General features: G+C 40.6%; 1 protein-coding gene across 5 annotated transcripts in view; it reads left to right on the forward strand.

The window, feature by feature from the left end:
- ELMO1 (engulfment and cell motility 1) overlaps positions 1-18,196 on the forward strand; it is a 584,006-nt gene that overhangs the window by 416,534 nt on the left and 149,276 nt on the right. For all 5 annotated transcript variants that reach the window (XM_061414116.1, XM_061414119.1, XM_061414114.1 and 2 more), the window contains one exon: positions 478-614. In XM_061414116.1, coding sequence (XP_061270100.1) covers positions 478-614 — 137 coding nt within the window. The remainder of the gene's footprint in view (positions 1-477; positions 615-18,196) is intronic.

An 18,196-nucleotide genomic window follows, 5' to 3' on the forward strand; every position in this document is an offset into this window, starting at 1 on the left:
AAAAGAGCCCCCTGGAGAAATAATTCAAGGATGCTATTTTCAAAGTTGCAATTAATTGTGTATTCGGGAAAGCTCATCTTCTGCCAGTTATTCAGTTGAGAAATGGGAAATTATGGGTGATGGAGGAGCTGTGATTGACAGGGCAGTTTGAATGATCTTTATAAGGTCAATAAGGCAGATGCAGAGCCCATATTCAACACCAGGCATCCTGGAACAAAGCCATAATGATCATAACGTGGGAAGAATTACGAGCTAACTTCATCAATCAAAATATGTGCATAAGGGTAGGTCTGACCATCTGACCTTAAACTTGGAGGTTTCATGGGGACTAGCCTCTGGTTGCCTTTTTTAAGTGCCTTTTTTTCTATGGTGGCTTGAGCCGAATGTGCCTCCCATTGTCTCCCTCTGGGGGATGTGGCCGTGTCTTTTCATTTCCCTTCTCAACTTCCTCCCTTCTTTCCCTCCTCTTTCCTCCAGCTAGTGAGACCTGCAACGATTTCCACCCGATGTTCTTCACCCATGACAGATCCTTTGAGGAGTTTTTCTGCATCTGTATCCAGCTCCTGAACAAGACATGGAAGGAAATGAGGGCAACTTCTGAAGACTTCAACAAGGTAAGAGGAATCTGAGGCAGAGGCATCAGCTTCCTATGTCCTGGAAGAGGCTCCTCCCCACCCTCTGCATGGTCTCTTTGCTGCGCATGAAAGGAGAATGAGGATGGCTGTGAGTTTAGGTGGCTTTGAGGGTGGAAAACGGAAGGCATACCTGTACAGACAGGAGCCTGTGTGCCAATGATGTTCTTCTCTCTCTAGGGATAAGCTTGGAACAGTTTGTTCCTTTTGGCTCACTAAGCAGAAGCCACGGGCAGAGACTCTTTCTTGAGAAATATTGATAAGGTGAACTTTGCCTTTAATGGCGTTGAGCTGGGAGGCCTTGTTAGTATAAGATCTAGTGGGGGAAGCACCTCCCTTTCACCTGTGCAGGTGACTGCTAGGGAGAGAATGAGATGAGGAAGGCTGCTGTGGTCTCTCTGGGTTATGAATGGGTTGAGATAACTGCCCTTTTCTCTGTCACAAAGAGTTTTTATTAAAATGCAAGACCTCTTTGTGGGAGTTGAGTAAGTTGAAATGGAACATTTCTTGGTTTACAGAAAGCATTTGGTTTTTGTGGAGAGTGTGAATCTCACATTTCCACTTGTGAGTGAATGTTGGGTGGAGAGAAGAGTGTTGATCAACTTAAAGAAAGGGGATACATCTTGTGCACTTTTCAAGATAAACAAAATCTTTATCCTTAGATCAAAGCCTTGTTAGCAATCATGACGTGGCTACTAACAACTGGCGGTTGGGGCAGGTGTGCATAGGACTGTAATGATTCTGATTTGCTAATATATATGGCTCTAGGTTTGATTAGCCCCCATCACCCGTGTTCCCTGGCCTGGTACTGGGGACAGAACTGTTTCTGAGTCTTAAGTGTCTGGTCTCAGAGTCATCCTACAGGGCCTTCATGAGCTTATGCTTGGGGCATAACGTAATATCTGTATTCTGGTGTCATTTGATATTCTTCATGGTCTTTGCCTCCCAGTCCCCTTTTCTCTGAACTGAAGTCTATCTAGTCCTTCTTTTCCACCATATTTCAGGTTCATGGCATCTTGAACCAATATTGGCTAAAAAGAAAGAAAACCAGGGAAAGGACACTTTTCCCAAGCCCTCCCCAAGGTTAGAACCTGTCTCTATCAGCATAATGATCTTACCTGCACTTGTAACAGAGAATGAACACCATTCCATCTCAGTCATTCTGGGCCACCTATTCAGTTGCTTTCTTTTTGATTTTTGTGAATCTATTGTATGTTTTTGATTTGTGGTTACCCTGGTTTTTGAGAAAGTTTACCCATAACTGTATCTACTTGCTTTAGACTGATAGTCATGTAAGTTCAAACACATTCTAAAAGATGGACCTTTTTTACCCTCCCCCACATTTTGTGATTTTCATGTCCTGTTTTACATCTTCATGTTTATCCTATTGCTGTTCATTGTAGTTATAACCACTTCTAAGAAATGTTTTGATTGTTTTTTAATCTGTGTACTGGTTTGTTTAAGTGATCTTCAACCCTTTTGTATATTCGCTTGGGCCATCTATTGAAATCCTTGAAATTGGCCCCAGGGACTCCCCTCTGTGGAAAACACTAGTCTATAAATTGTGTACTAGAGCTGCAAGTGTCTGAGCAACTGTGTCCAAGGACAGACATGATTTGGGATGGGAAGTGAGAAAGAAGAAGCCCATTAATTCCCTTATGATTATAACTGTAGCCGCCTAAGTGTACTCTACTTGATTATGAGGGACTTTACAAATCAGGTGCAAATTATCCTCAGGAGAGAGGGAAGAAGGAGCATGGAGACCTTTGTTCAATCAGACCAAACCAAGTGGAGAGTTAAGTCGGCAGGCTCTGAGAGTTCCAGAGTGCTGTAGCCACCTTGCCTCTGGGTCAGTGCAGCTCTTCCCATGCTGCACCATTTCTGAAAGTCACTCAGTCCTCAGCTCTTGTGTCCTGGAGACACCTGTTCCTCAGGAGAAGATGTCACTGGCTCCCATGTGTTCTGGTACCAGGTATCCATCTGCTTTCTGGCAGGGGGTTCATCTAGCCTTCCTCCCCAGAATTTTAGATATCTGCATTTTTGTGAAAGATAAAATCTAATATCATTGCTATTGATCTATGCACAGATGAGGTATATAGAAAATATTAGCAAATTCCTGCAAAGGAATGGCTCAAGGGAGTAAGTACGTAGACTTAAGTACTTAATTACTGTAGAACTTATAAGTTTAGGACATAAAGTTAAGAATACATCAGTAACAAAGGAAATCAGAGGCCTCAGTCTGGAGTTGCTGAGCAGGGCTGGAGGGAGGAGGTGAGCCTGGCTCTCAGATCCATTTTGTTCATGGCTGCTGTGTGCTCGGGCTGGTGAAGATGATTTTCTCCTTGCGTAGGGTGAGGTCCTGGTAGGTGACAGTAAGGCCCCCAAAGGGTCATGTGAAAATCTGTTTAATTAACTTATATGGTTGCAGAAACATTCTTCAGCAAGATCTAAGAGCCAGGTTCAAATACAGTTTCCTATTGTAGCCTAAGTGTCATCTTTTTTGCACTGGAAAATCATAAACTATGGAGAAGAAAATGGCAACCCACTTCAGTATTCTTGCCTGGGGAATCCCATGGACAGAGGAGCCTGGCAGGCTACAGCCCATGGGGTCGCAAAAGAGTCAGACACGACTGAGCGACTAAGCAACAAATGATAAATCTGCTGCCAAATAGGGGTGGTTAATTATGGTTGTGGGTAGGTAGCTGGAGGCCTGAGAGGTAGAGGGCCCCACTCCACATGCCCACTGGTCAAGAATGGAAATCAGTGGAGGATCAGGAATGGGTGTGACAAGGCATTTAAATTTTCTACATCAAATGTTGGTGTGTTTGCTTTTTTCTTTTCAATAGGGTGCATGCCTTACTTTTGTAACCAGAAAAGTATATCAGTTATATACTTTTAATCGCATGTGCATTAGGTTTTTAATACTTTTGTAACATATTGTCACAATTGTAGTGGCATAAAGAATACAAATTTTTTATCTTGCAGCTCCCTGGTTCAGAAGCAAAAAACAGGTCTCCCAGGGCTAAAATAAGACGTCAGCAGAAGCATGTTTCTTTGGGGAGGTTCTTGGGGAGAATTCATTTCCTTGCCTTTTCCAGGCTATGGAAACCACCTGCATTCCTTGGCTCATGGCCCTCTTTGTCCATCTTTGAAACCAGCGATTGCAAGTTCAGTCCTTTCTACCACATTTCTCTTCACTCTGATCCCTCTTATGCCTCCATCTTTCACTTGTAAGAACCCCTGTGATTACACTGGACCACCTGGGTAATCCAGAGTAATCATTCCTGTTTTAAGGTCAGCTGACTAGCAGCCTCAATTTCATCTGCAATCTAAATTCCCTTTTGCTATAATAGGAAATACATTCACAGAGTATGGGGATTAGATTATGGACATCAACACAGGGCCATTATTCTGCTTACCACAATGTGTACTTAACTAGTAAATATAATAGATTTGTATCTGTGAGTATCAATTTAAATCAATGAAACATGATTCAAACATGAATCAATGGACAGATGAGCTTTTCTGGTGTTCTTTTTTCTGGTAGACTAGCATAATACCAGTTGCAGAGTTCTGCTAATGGTTGCTCAAATGCAGGTATAATTATGTCCTTTTTCTTTTATTTCTCTTTTTTGTTGCTGGCCTTAACAACAACAACAACAAAAGGGCGGGGGTGGGGTGGGGTGGGGGAGTGGTGGGGAAGGACCCTGAGTGAGAGCCTTTACTTAAATGAGAAGAATGTCTTCTCTGATTTTTTTCCTGCTGCCTGTCTATCAGCCACTGTTTGCTTTACCAGATAATAAATTGGAAAAGAGAAAAGCTGAAATTGTAATCAGTTCACTTTTCTTCTTGTTATTAACTTGGTAGCAGAAGAGACTGAGTTTAGGAACAAATGTGGGTTTGGTGTTACTGGTAGATTTAATGTTTTTCTTGTTTCCTAAGATTATACAAATGGAAATTCAGAAGTATTTTAAGAGTCTAATGGAAGACACAGTTTCTTTGAACTTTCTTGGACATCTTTTCAAGCTTTTGCCTGTTTGAATGAAAACATGGATGGTGGATTTAATCATCAACCTGAGATACAGGGTTCTCTAAGAAAGGCTTAACTATTTGCCTCCTTTGGCTTATTAGTGGAGAAGCAGTATTTCTCAATCTAAAATTTTGATTTTTCTTCCCAACAAACAATACCAGATTCCGGCAGACCCAGGAATCTCTTCTACAACCCACTTTGTTGAGGACACTCATTGGTAGATACCTAATGCTTGGAAGTTAACACTGCTGCTGAAAGTGAGTGTTTGGAAAAGCAGCTGTCTCACTGCTGCTCCAGACCTGGGAAACAGCAGGTGCAATGTTGTTGTTTCTTTTTTTTTTTTAATTTATTCAAGAAAAGTAGAATTAAAGAGTGATTACAATATTTATGCTTTGAAAGTACTTTCAGTTTCTCAATATAGCAGTCTCTGCAGAGTAATCCATTGATTCAGGCCATTGAGTTTGTATTCTGTGTTTTTGCCTTTTATTACCAATATTTCAGAGCATACATTATTCATTGTCATGGGTATTAGAGAAGAGCTAAAGCACAGCTGGATCCCCCGAAATGTAAGTGGCCCCATAGTCATTTCATTGAAGCCTTTACTTTTGAGTTGGGGGTTAAGAAGGAGGATGCAAGTGACTTGGATATTTCAGGTATGGGAATCTCACTTCAAGCTTTTGTGTCGGACTGCTCCACCTGAAAAATTTGAACAAGGATATATATACATCAAACTCAGTATCTATGAATAACAGCATTTCTCAGCCTGTCTGTACATTAGAATCACCTAGGGGGCTTTTTTGAAAGCTCTGTTAACCCGGTGTCCAACTGTACCACATGCCAATTTAAATTTTTTGGGGTGGAGCCAGCACTATTAAAGATTTTCATTAAGGTAGATTTGATCACTAAAGGTAAATCATATCCATAGAATTACCATCAGTTGACACATGTAACACATTTCACCAACTCATGACTTGTGCTGATGAAGCAGTGTGTCTGTCAGTCTACAAGGCCCAGGTTCTAATCCTGACTCTTTTACTCAGGAGCTCTATGCCTGAAAATTAAAAAGAAAAAAAAAGTGGATACCAGAATTCTATCGCTTTCTCTTATAGTGGTGTGATCTTAAGGTGAAGTCATAAATGTAAAAAGACTTTGAGGAAGTAAAATATCACATGCAGTTGTAAAGTGCTCTTTTTGTATGTAATAAGATAAATCCTGTCTATGAAATACAAGTAAATTGCTTTTTCACAAGAAGACATTTTTTTAGCCATTATGTTTTAAAAAAAGAGGAGGGAGGGGGAAGAAAGCAAAGTGAAGCTGTCTATGTAGCCCCAGTTAACTTCTGAACTGAATTAAACAGCTCATCTAACTTTGGTGGAAATAAGGTTGAAGCTGAAAATTTGGTGGTGTTTTTCCCCAAACATCTTTATTAGGTACCTTGATTTTCCCCGTGACAAGCCATGAGTAGCAGCCTAAAAATCAGCAGGTCCCCCAGTTTTCATGTACTTAATGTCTGGTGAGAGTTAAGGCCTCTCCAGCAATTACCTTGTTGCCCAGACTTCTCCCCAGGGTGGCTGAGCCTACTAAGATACCATCAAAATATTTGTTCATAGCATTAGTGTTACTTCAGATGCTGTCAAAATGGGCCTTAAAAACCAAGATCAAATGACTTTGCCATGCCTTCAAATTACCAAAACTGAAGAAACTAATGATTTGAAAAATGCAGTCACTCTAGAGTGAAAGCACTGTTTTAAAATGCTACCCAACAGTGTAATAAGCAAAGCACACATGATAGGGTTTATGCTCTCAGCTCACAGATGAGAGATCGTCCCTTCAAAGAGGAGAGGCTGTGCACGGGGAGAACCCAGGCCCACCACACAAAGCTGCAGCTGCCTCTGGCTGAGCTACCAGCTTCTTCCAAGTCAGTGGGTGAAAACACAGTGGGAAGAATTGGAGAACAAGACACAAGACAGGGGACACATCCTGAGAAGTCCCCTGGAAGGTTATCCATGGAAAATAACCACTCTCTAGTCCCATAGTCACATCTAATGGGTTCTGATGTGGTATAGAAAAGGGATTGTTTGAAAGCTCAAAGGCAGCGACCACATAAATGAAAAAGGGAAATATGTTTTCTCCCCAAACCGCTTCCAGCTTACTGACTTTCTATGCATGCTTTTCAGGGGGCAATTAGCTATTCAGAAGTCCCCTTCCTAGGCCAGCTCAACTTCGTCATGGTGCAGACAGCGCTCTGTTGGTTAGCTGAGCTGGCCTAGGGAATGAAAGGTGGTCTGTAACTCTCACCATGAATAAACATGAATCTCATTTGCATGAGGCAGGTGACTGTAAAATATCTTGGAGCAAGTTGTGAAAGGAGGCTTTGTGCATCTGTGCCCAGGGGAAGCTGGGGGGGACTCAGCGTTGTTTATCTTCATTAGAATTCCAACTAGTGCTGCCGTTATTGATCTGAACCCAGGCCTGGTGTGGTTAATAAAGTAGGTGTATGTTTTAATTGAAACGTGAATATTTAAGTAGAGGAGAAGTCTTTTAAAAGGCCCTCATGTCATATGGGATTATCCATTTTTCAGCTGTCGAGGCCATTTACAAGTATTTATTCAAAAGGCTTCTCATGTTTCACGTAGGTCTTTAGGTTTGGCAGGAAGGAAATCAAATCTCCTCTAGAAGCAAATGTATTATATGAATAGGTTTATTTTTTCCTTTGATGTTTCCCATTGCATAGGTAGCAAATGGTTTGTGTGTGTGTGTGTGTGCTTGTGTTTCAGTGTGTTTAAGGTATCCACTTAAGGTGGTATTACCCTTTTTCATGTAATTTGCCACTTCCTGTTGGACAGTAATCATGGCATGTCCTCATCAATATCAATTATGCTGTTGAGAGACAGTGAAAAGACCAAGAAAGATCAACTGTACTAATTTATTGTTTTCAAGAGGTATCTTCTTAAATAGATCTTAGCGTGTACACTTTCTAAGCAGAAATGTATTAATTATAGGTAACATAGTCCTGACTAAGATGGGAAGATTGCTTCAGTGTGAAGCAGTATTTCTCCAACTCTTTTGCATCACAACCCCATTAAGGAGCTTTCAAACATATCTTTCAAACCTAATCACCCTCCTCCTGAAATTTCAATTATGCAGATATATTATTATTTGTTTATATATGTATATCTGTACTTTCCATGTTAAAAGACTAAGAATTTTTGCTCCTCCAAGAACTAATTTTCACCTCCCCTGGGGGAGAGCAACAGAAGAGCCTGCAGGCAGTCCCAGCATGGCTTCTCACCTGAAATGTGACCTTGAGCATGTCCTTTAGCTGCCAAGTCCCTTCTCATCTGTAAGCTGAGTAGCAGTAATAATAATAATAACAATGATATTTCCCTGAATCACAGAATTAGACCCTCAGTGGTAGGCTTTGTAAATTGCCCCATACATATGGGAGGTGCTGATCTCAGGGGACAAACAGTAATTTGCATTTGGATTGTTCAGTATAATTGAGCAGCTTTGATTTCCCAGGGTGGTGGTGGTGGTAGTTTAGTCCCTAAGTCATGTCTGACTCTTGCAGCCCTGTGGACTGTAGCCCACCAGTCTCCTCTGTCCGTGGGATTTCCCAGGCAAGAATACTGGAGTGGGTTGCCGTTTGCTTCTCCATCGGTTTAGCCGCAAAGGGGGATTTTGACCACAGTGGGGCACATTTCTTAGTGAGGAGGAAGTCCTTTTGTGCAGTTGGTGGTTATGAGGGACGCTCTCCCCAGCCTACCCACAGATGTACCACGGTGATGCAGGAGCTTCGCAGAATCTCAGAGATGGACACGCTGGTCCTTCAAGAGCCCAGGTTCCTCAGTGTCAGCTGGATAACCTTGTGCAAGGGCTTCAGCCCTGTCAGCTTCAGATTCCTCATCTGTGAGGGAACAGCAGGAGCAATACCATGGCTACCTGGGCTCTGAGCCCTGGACCCTGTCAGGCGCAAAACTGCTTGGCTCAGTCTGGCCTGGCGCGAGCACCAGGTGACACAGGATTCTAAATTCCCCTGAAAAAGAAAACTCATGGCAAAGCTGATGACGAAATGTTTTCAGGCTTCTCCCTCTGACTTAAGTGACTAGCTTAATAGAATGTCCATCTCAGAATGCCGTCTTAGTGGTCCCAGCTGCACTGCAACTTTTATGAGAAAGCAGGGGTGACCGTACAGTGGTTCATTTGCAGGGACCATCCTGAGATTGTGCCACTAACAGCCTGGGTGTATGTCCTTTTGAAGGGGTTGTATACAAGGATCCTGAATCATCCAGAAAGAATTAGATTTTGTTGACTCTTGTAATTTTCACAAGAAATGGTTAAACTATTAACAATTTGTTTAAAAGCTAACTGATAGGCTTAGTTGGTTGAAAATACAGCTAACATGTTTTTCTCTCTTGACATTTTCTAAAATCGGAAAATTTAAAAAATAATACTTGCTGTGTTTGAGTCTCATGAACAATTTGGGGAAAAGGTTGACAATAGTAAATATACATCTTGAAGTTTCCTTTATGTGCTCAGGGCTTTTCTCGTTTCCAAAGTCTTCATAGACTCGGTGTATCTTTCTCTGAATGTGTTGTTGTTGTTTAGTCACTAAGTTATGTCCAGCTCTTTTGCAACCCCATGATCTGTAGCCCACCAGGCTCCTCTGACCATGGGATTTTCCAGGCAAGAATATTGGAGTGGGTTGCTGTTTCCTTCTCAAGGGGATCTTCCTGACCCAAGGATCAAACCTGTATTTGATCTGCACTGGCAGGTGAATTGTGTGCTAAATTAAGACCTGCCAGTTATGAGAAGCAAAGAATTGATAGGTTCTTCTACTGGACAGTGGTGAGACATATCAGTTCCTTTAAAAGTATATATATATATATATATATATTAGTGAATTATAATTGGCATACAATATCACATTAGTTTCAGGGATACAACATAGTGATTCAATTTTGTGTATGTTGTGAAATGACCACAACAACAAGTCTGGGTACCATATGTCACCATACAGAATTAAAACAATATTATTGACTATATTCTCTGTGTGATACATTATACCACCATGTATATGTCTCTTGGTTCAACTGCAGACCTTTCCTGAACATGAAAATAATGACAACTCTTTAAGTTAACTGTTCTCTATAACTCTATTCAATGACTTTGGAAGCTTCTTTTCCCTTTTATTAACTACACCTTGGGGGCAGTGTATGAGTTGCTAACTGGTTCCTATGACCTGCATTCCATATTCCATGGTGGATCATGTGAGGGATTTGATAATGGCACAGAAACCATTTTATTAGTATACATCCAATTGAAAGGAAATTACCTATATTTTAAGCTAGGCATAATGAGATTTAGGCATTCTAAAGTAAAGGGCAGATAGGAAACAGGGATGGATAGCTAAGAAGAATACCATTTGATGGGAATCTCTCAAAAAATGCCAAGTCCTTTTTGATTTAAAAGAAAATATTTATCTTGCATTTGCAAAGTAAATTATGTTAAAAGGGAGTTGAGAAGACACTCCTCAGAGACCTGTGTATCATAAGGTGGAACAGAAGTACAGGAGGCACTTCTTGCCACCTGAGGGGACTAGATGTTGGGTAGTGGCAGGGGATAGAGGGCAAAGAGGGGCCCTAGATAAAATGAGATTAGGAGTCAGAATGAGACAGAAGTGTCAGAAGCCAGTTGCAAAGACTCCAGTACAAGAGGTAGCAGAAGTTAGAAGATCCCAAGTGAGATTTCCACATGCCCGCTGTGAAAATACTGGATCACGGCGGTCAGGAGCAAAAATATATATTTAATTATTTAAATGTACATAGTTTAACTGCTCATTTACACTACTCATGTGCCTGTGTAGGTTTTTCAAAGTCATGCTTTTACATCTGAGCAGCCATGAATGATGAGTCAAGACTCTCCACCTTCATTTTCCTAAATTGGAGCTAAAGCAGTTACCTGCATGGCATGACACCAGAGGCTGGCCTGCCCACTCCATCTCCAAGCATGGACATAAGCTACTGGGTCTAACAGGTCAAAAACAGAAGCTAAGATTGAGAGGCAAAAAAGAGGGTACTCAATAAGGTTCAATTTTATCACAGTCTCTCTACCTATTTGTTATAGAGAGAAAAATCAATGTGGAAATTTGAATGAGAGATGAACATTCCAAACTGCTAGTTTCCTCTTTTCCTTTCCTCCCTCTCCCCTTTCTTTTCTATGTATTTTCCTTGAAGTTCTGGTAAAATTAAAAATGATAGTGAGTGCTTAGTGAAGTACATGGAGGAAGTTGTTTAGGCGGGTAGTCGGATATCATTCCTACACCCAGTCAACACTCTCCCTAAGGAAAGTTCTCAAGCCACTGTGGCTTTTGGCAACAACTCATTCAGATCCTCTTCAAGTGCTCCCCTTGCTCTGTCCTTGTGAATACCCATATCTAAAACTTACCACAAGGAACTGCAATTGTCTAACTGTCAGGTTTCTAGTGAGTAGAGCCTTGCTTTTTCTGTATTCTTGGTATCTACTCAATATCTGGGATATAGAAGGTGTTCAGTGTTACTCTCCCACAACCATCATGTACACAGCATGGCCACATCAGTGGTCCACTTTTGGTTAGTAGTGTTAATATCCAATCTACACTTTAAATGCTGCCCATCCTTTCAACAAATATTATTGTGTGTTGGCAACACAGTGGGCACTGTCCCAGGCGCTAAGAATACAGAGAAGGACTAGACTGATGGTTCCTGTCCTCGTGGAGCTGTCAGTCTGCTGTGTTTCTATTTGGAAACTAGTCCCTCTTTCTGAAACCACCAGTCAGTGACCAGAGTCAATACAACCACTGTTGGGTCCTCTGCCTTCTCATCATTGCCTTGGTTCTGATATTCCTCTTCTCTCCAAATCTGGTACAAGTGATTGCTTGGGCCAGTGAGATGTTCATGGATGTGAAGTGAGCAAAGGCCTGACTATGGCTTCTGTGGTTGGGTTGGCCTCTTGCACTCTACCTTCATCATGAAATAAAGTCTATAACCTGGGAAACCATTAATCCTTTATTGTAGTTCCCAGAATGAGGCATATAGTCTGCAGTTTCCTTACCTATCCCATGAAATTACATCTTGCTTAACACTGTCACCTCAGCTGACCTATAGACCTGTGAATAGAAGAACTTCTTAGCTGTTGGGATTATTTGTTACACAGCACTCTTAACAGCTGACTAAGAAACCAACTATTTCAGTAACTTTTCTCCTAGCTTTAAAACCTTCCCACTTTCCAAATGTCCTGCAACGTTGATCTGACCATATCATTCTTGATTTTAATCCATCTATAGCTGTCCATTGCCTGACTTATATAGTTTCCTAACCTTAACAAGATGTTCACATTTCTCTTTTATTAGCCTAAAATACTTTTCCCTGCTTCATCCTCATATCTTCACCTGTACGTGTCTGAAGCTCTGCATATTCTGAACTGCCCACCATTCCTTGCATGTGCCATCGTACTTTCCTAGCTGAGGTGTTTGCTCATTGTCCTTCCCTCTGCCAGAAATGTCTTCCTCCATCTGCCTGTTGAAATTCTACTTCAGGATTTTGCACAAGCGCAACCTTAGGAAGATGGTTACTGTCTCCCCTTCATTCAGACTGAAATTCTGCACCTCTGCCCCCACAACATGGAATTCAAAATTTCTTTTGGAAAATATCTTTGAGCTAAGAGTAGTAGTGTATTTACAAATCTGCCTTTCTAAGTTAAATATGTCATTGGAAACAAGAACTATAGTTTTAAATCTTAATATCTTCCTGTTATTTTTAAAGTAGTCTCTGCTCATTTTTTGGACGGTTGAAGATTGAATGAATAAATGGCCAGAAATGTTTAATTTACTCATTATTTATAATGGCCTACCCAGCCAATAAACTGGATTAATTTATACCATTTTTGTGGGATGGTCACTGTTGTTCAATTACTAGAGACTATAGTTACTAAGAATTCTGCAGTTCTACAGAATAAGGAATTTTCTTGTCCTGGATTCCAATAGATCTTGAAAAACCCTTCTAGATCCTTCTTTATGAATCTCCTCTTCAGATGTCAGAATTTTGAGGGAGTCACAACTGATTTTGCCATTCATGTTTTAAGAAAAATTAAAATTATTTTTCCACATCTGTAACTTTAAATAAGATGAATAGAAAGCTTCAAAAATGTTGAAGAGTTGCAAACTAAGCTAAATTTCTTTTTTCCAAGGGGAGTTGGTTTAAAACAAAAACGAAAACCTCTGTTTTATTGTTTCACCTTAACTCATTTCTTATATCCACTATTGGATTTGCTTAACCCACATGCCCTGGCCATTTGAGGAGTATTCTATTTCTCCCTAGTCTTGTTTCTTCTCCAGGCCACGGGGGAAAATAATACCAATAATGGCATTTATCCTTTCACAAGATGGTCACCAAGAGACTTTCCAGTGTGGAAGACAGACATGCCTTTCAGCAGTTCATCCCACTTAGATGACTGCTCTCTACCCAAGCACTCCCAAGAAACCTGTACCTGTCTCGCATGTCAAATAGTAAACATGAGGGCATCATGCAGTTTATAAAAATTGTCATTTGTATTTTACCTTTGCCTCCCAAATTTCCCTTAAATTAGAAAAAAGTTGCATTCCCTAAGAGCTTCATAAGAGCAGGAAGATTTGATTCTTGCCACAGTTATTGTGTGTTTAAAGTGCAGTCAAGTCCCTAGAACTCTTCTGGTCCTGATTTCCTTATTTCTCTTTCACATACCCGTTTGCGTGGCTTGGCTGGAATCGAGGTGTATGGCATATGGCTTTTTGCCGCTTGAGCTGCCACAGAAGTAAATGTCATTGGCATATAATGCCAGATTTCCATTTTTTGAATCACAGAGCATAGGATTCTGTCCGAAAGCTCCCAGGCCACTGTGTGTTCTTGAAGCAGAAGCAGAAAAGGATAAGAACCATGTCTCAGAGATGCCCTGCTTATTAAAATGTGTCTATTGCGATAAGAAATATATATAAAATGGAGATGCCGTTGCCCTCAAATGTGTTAGAAAAAGATGCCTGGCTTGTTTTATCGGGCACTAAGCAACTCTGGATATTTGTTCCAAGCCTCTACTAAGCAGATAACAGTTAGAATGTAGAGATGGTTTTGATTTTTTTTTTCAGACAGATAAAATTCACTCGTGCATGTACCAGAAAACATGAGACTGTGAATAAAAGATATTGATGTTTTTTTGATGCAGTTCACTAAAATTTTGTATTCATTAAACTGTCATGTTATAGAACACTTCAGGACAGACTTGGCTGATAAAAGAGCCTAGAAGCTGCTGCAGACACGCCCTCAACCTTGACTTCCCACCCCCACCCCTCACTGCACTCACCTTCCCACTCCCAACCCCCTCCCACTGCTGAGGAACCAAGAGGAGGGTTTGGAGATTCACAAAGAAAGAAGAAATGTAGTCAGTAAGTTCAGTAAGTCAAGAGCAGCATTGACCCTGAACCTAAGGAGTGTAATTCAAACTCTAGCGCCATTATTTCCTTGCTACGTGATCTTGGGTGGATCAGTTCATTACCTTGCCTTGTTTCTCAATCTCTTATCTGTGAAATAATATAGATATTTTACTTAATATAACAACTTGATATAGTTGTTGTGGGAGTTAAATGAGCCAAGATGAGCTGGTCATATGAAACGGCAGATATTTGACCATTTCTGAATTACAAAATTGAACATTCTTTATGGTTTATCCTAATATATATAAAGCACTTGGGCCATTTCCATAGGATTACACAGTGCTCCAGACGAGGTGTGGGAGGCGTGGATTCTAGTCCAGTTCTGCCTTTAGTGCTTGATCCTGGATGGTTCTCCTACACCTGCACCTACCACCCCTCTCCTATCTAGAGAGAGGTGGCCCCTGAGGCAGCTTCCTGCTTCTGGGCTTTGAATTCTCTCCCTTGTCATCTGCACCAATGTCCCTTCTAATCTTCCCATCATCGGTATCATCCTCTTGCATGCTGTCTTCTCACCATGATAAAAAGGTACTCACATCTCTTGCATTTTACGAAAACAAATAACTCCTTCTTGATCCTCTATCTACTTCAAGCTAGGTTTCCTCATATAGTTCCATCTGTGTACCATTTCTTTTTTCTTCTTCCATTAATTCATTAATCCACTGCAACTTGTCTTCTGCTCTCACTAAAAATATAATTCAGCAAAAGGAGACAAGTAGGACTCTAAAATACACTAAATTATATTGTCAATACTTGAAACCTCTTTAGCCACAAAAGCCTCCCGTTTTGACAAAGTCAAGAATTACCTCTGATGGACATTTTAAAATCTCTCGTATTTGCCTTCTTTGAAGCACATAACCCTTTTAGTCGCTCTCTTCTTAAAAACTATCTTACTCTGGCTTTGGATATGAACACATGCACAAGGTATATACACGATACACTATATGTATTAAATGAAGTAAAATAATTATCATTGTTCCAGTTACAAGTGATATTTTAGGCAAAAAAATTTTTTAAGGCAGCTAAAAATACAACATCTTGAGAAGAGAAATATGACTCTCTAAAATGCACTAATACACATTTTGAATACTTGAAAACCTCTTTAGCCATAAAAGACAGGATTTCTTAGAGGCAAGTGGAGATTGAGATGAATTGTTGAGTTCTAATTTAAGACTGGAAAGAAGTCACATTGTTAAGAATCTCTGCTCTGATGAAAAAAGACATCAAAAAATGTATAAAAATAAATCTTTTATCCCTTTCTCCTTTATACTTATTGACATTCTCTCTCCTCCTCCCTCTTCAGTTTCTTCTCTTCACCTAAAAATCTCTCCTTTCCTTCAAGATTCCTCTTTCAGGTTCTTCACAGGCTCTTTTGTCCCCTCTCTGCCAAATTTCCCAGGAGAGATCACCATCTCCTTGCCCACCTCCTCCACTTGCTGTGGTTTGACATTCACCCAAGTCCACCTACTGAAGTTGCTTTATTTAGGTCAGCAGTCACCCCTGAGTGTCAAGTCTAACGGCCTGTTCCCTTATGTTCATCCTGTTCCATGACTCTGGAGCTTTGGCTTGTGTCCCCACCTGTGCCTCCTGGTATCATCTCCATTGCTTGACTCACAAAGCACTGCAACCGCCGCTCAACCCTTAAGGTTAGGCATCCCCCTACGCCTTTTTCTTGTCCCACAGCCTCTCATCTTCAATCATCCATCAACTCTAAGAATGGCCCCTCGTCTCTTAGTCTTGGAACCTTACAGCGGTCCCTGGCTTTCCTCACCTCTTCTCCTGCCCTGTCCCCAGATCCTGTGGGTCCAGGAGTGTATGAGAAAGGGTCATCTGCTTTTACCACTTTTATCCTGCTTCCTGCCACCATTAACTCTTGTGGAGCCTGTGTTTGTCTTTTAACATTCTCCCTGAATCCGGACTCAGCCCACCTATAAGTTCTCTTTCCCTAGCTGCCAGAAACACCTTTTTAGAACACAGTTCTTCTAATAACACATTTGTACTCGGAAACGTTGGGTTTCCTCTTCTTGCAGCATGATGACAAACTATTTTATTGTAAGCCAGTTTTCCAAATGAAATGCCTGTTGCACCCTGCGACTCACCCCTACTAACCTGTAATTCATTGCATTGATGGCTCCTCCAGTGTGCCTTGAATGTCCAGGTCTCTACCCATGTTCCCTCAACAAGGAAGACCCGTCACTCTTTGTATTGAAAGTCTGCCCATCCTTCAAAACTCAGCCCATGAGCTCCGCAGAGCCCTTCCAAGGAGGTAGAATCTTTTTTTTTCTTTTAGATGCACTTTCTTTTTCCCTTTCTTGTAGCACTTCACATGCTTGGCCATACATTGAGTTTGAAAACCTCTTTTATCTTGCTTCAAGCAGGTCCCTAGCCACCTTTTGTCCCACCTCATGCCTGCCTATGGCAATACAGTAGAACCCTAAAAAGACCCATGAAAACCATGGTCTTATTTTATAGTTCGTCACATGTACTTTCTCCTTCTTGACTCTACTCCAGAGAATAAGGAAAAATTCGGTATTGCCTTTCTATCCCAAGGGGCCAACTGAAATATTATACAAGTACTCAACAAATATTGAAATGAAATTGAAACTGTTAGACACTCAGTCGTGTCTAACTCTTTGCAACCCCATGGACTGTAACCTACCAAGCTCCTCCATCCATGGGATTCTCCAGGCAAGAGTACTGGAGTGGATAGCCTATCCCTTCTCCAGGGGATCTTCCTGACCCAGAGATCAAACCTGTGTTTCCTGTATTGCAGGCAGATTCTTTACCATCTGAGCCACCAGGAAATTAAATGGATTGAATTTTTTATCCAGCCACAAATGGGAAAAAAGAAACTGATAATGTTTCTGTTTTTTAATAAGCTAGAAAGCTTACCTTAGAACAAACTTGGCAAATTATGGAATAAAGTCAATCTTAAGTGAAGGGTATTATTGTGTAGCTAAGATGAGCAGGAGAAGGAAGATACTACAGAGTGATGATTTCTCTTTGGACCAGGAAGAAAATTCAGGCACTTCTAGGAGAGAAAGAAAAGAAATTATGTGTATGTGTGTTGTGTGCACCTTAAAAACACCTTTGCATTTGGTTTTGATGGTATTTAGTGCTTGACAAAAACCATTTGATTGTTTTGTGCTGGTGTGTACTCCTGTTCAGAGACCAGGGCATGAGATGCTACAAACACAGGCCGTGGCAGAGCCTGGGAGACCTAGTCCCCAGCTGTTTGTGAGGCTGATTACCTCCTTTCCTCTCCTCCCTTGTTTATATCAGTTGGAAAACCTGGAGCTCCCTCTGCAAAAAAGAAAGAAGGAATTGGCATCCAGAGTGACATTAGAGGGCTGCTTGCTACCATTTTGCTGGCATAAATCTTGACATTTCAGCAGAATTTTAAGAAACAAGTTGGGACAAATTTCCTATTGGGAAATCTACCAATAATTGATAAACTAATTTATAAAGTCATGCACTACAATACAGGTGTTTAGAATTATGGACATTCCAGGGAAAAAATGAAAACATACAGATGTTCATTTCATTGTTATTTACAGCAGCAAGAAAATGGAAATTAACTCAATAATTCAGCAATGAGAACATGATAAATTAATTTATGGCCACATTTATTTATGTGTCAAATTTTTGTAGTCATTTAAAAATGATATTTGTGAAAACATTTTAAAATATTATGTTAAATGTAGTGGGGAGAGCAGGATGCAACACTATATCTTAACCAAGAAAAAATGTAAACTAAGAAATTTTCAACATGAAATTTGAATGATTTTAACAATGGTTTCCTCTTCATGGTGTGATTAATAGTAATTTTTTCTGTTTTACTAAGTTTATAATGTTAAGCATATTCTCTACTGAGCATAAATGTTCTTACAGTCATATTTTTATGAACAACTTTAAAGTATGAGAATACAGAACTGTCATCAAGCTCCAGTTGTGATCTGCTAAGTGGTGCTGGTCTAGGGGGAATTCTCTGACCACAACAGCCCACATTATCAACTCAGGCTAAGTTTATTTATT

Source organism: Bos javanicus, chromosome 4 (assembly GCF_032452875.1).
Source record: "Bos javanicus breed banteng chromosome 4, ARS-OSU_banteng_1.0, whole genome shotgun sequence".
NCBI classification, from domain to species: Eukaryota; Metazoa; Chordata; class Mammalia; order Artiodactyla; family Bovidae; genus Bos; species Bos javanicus.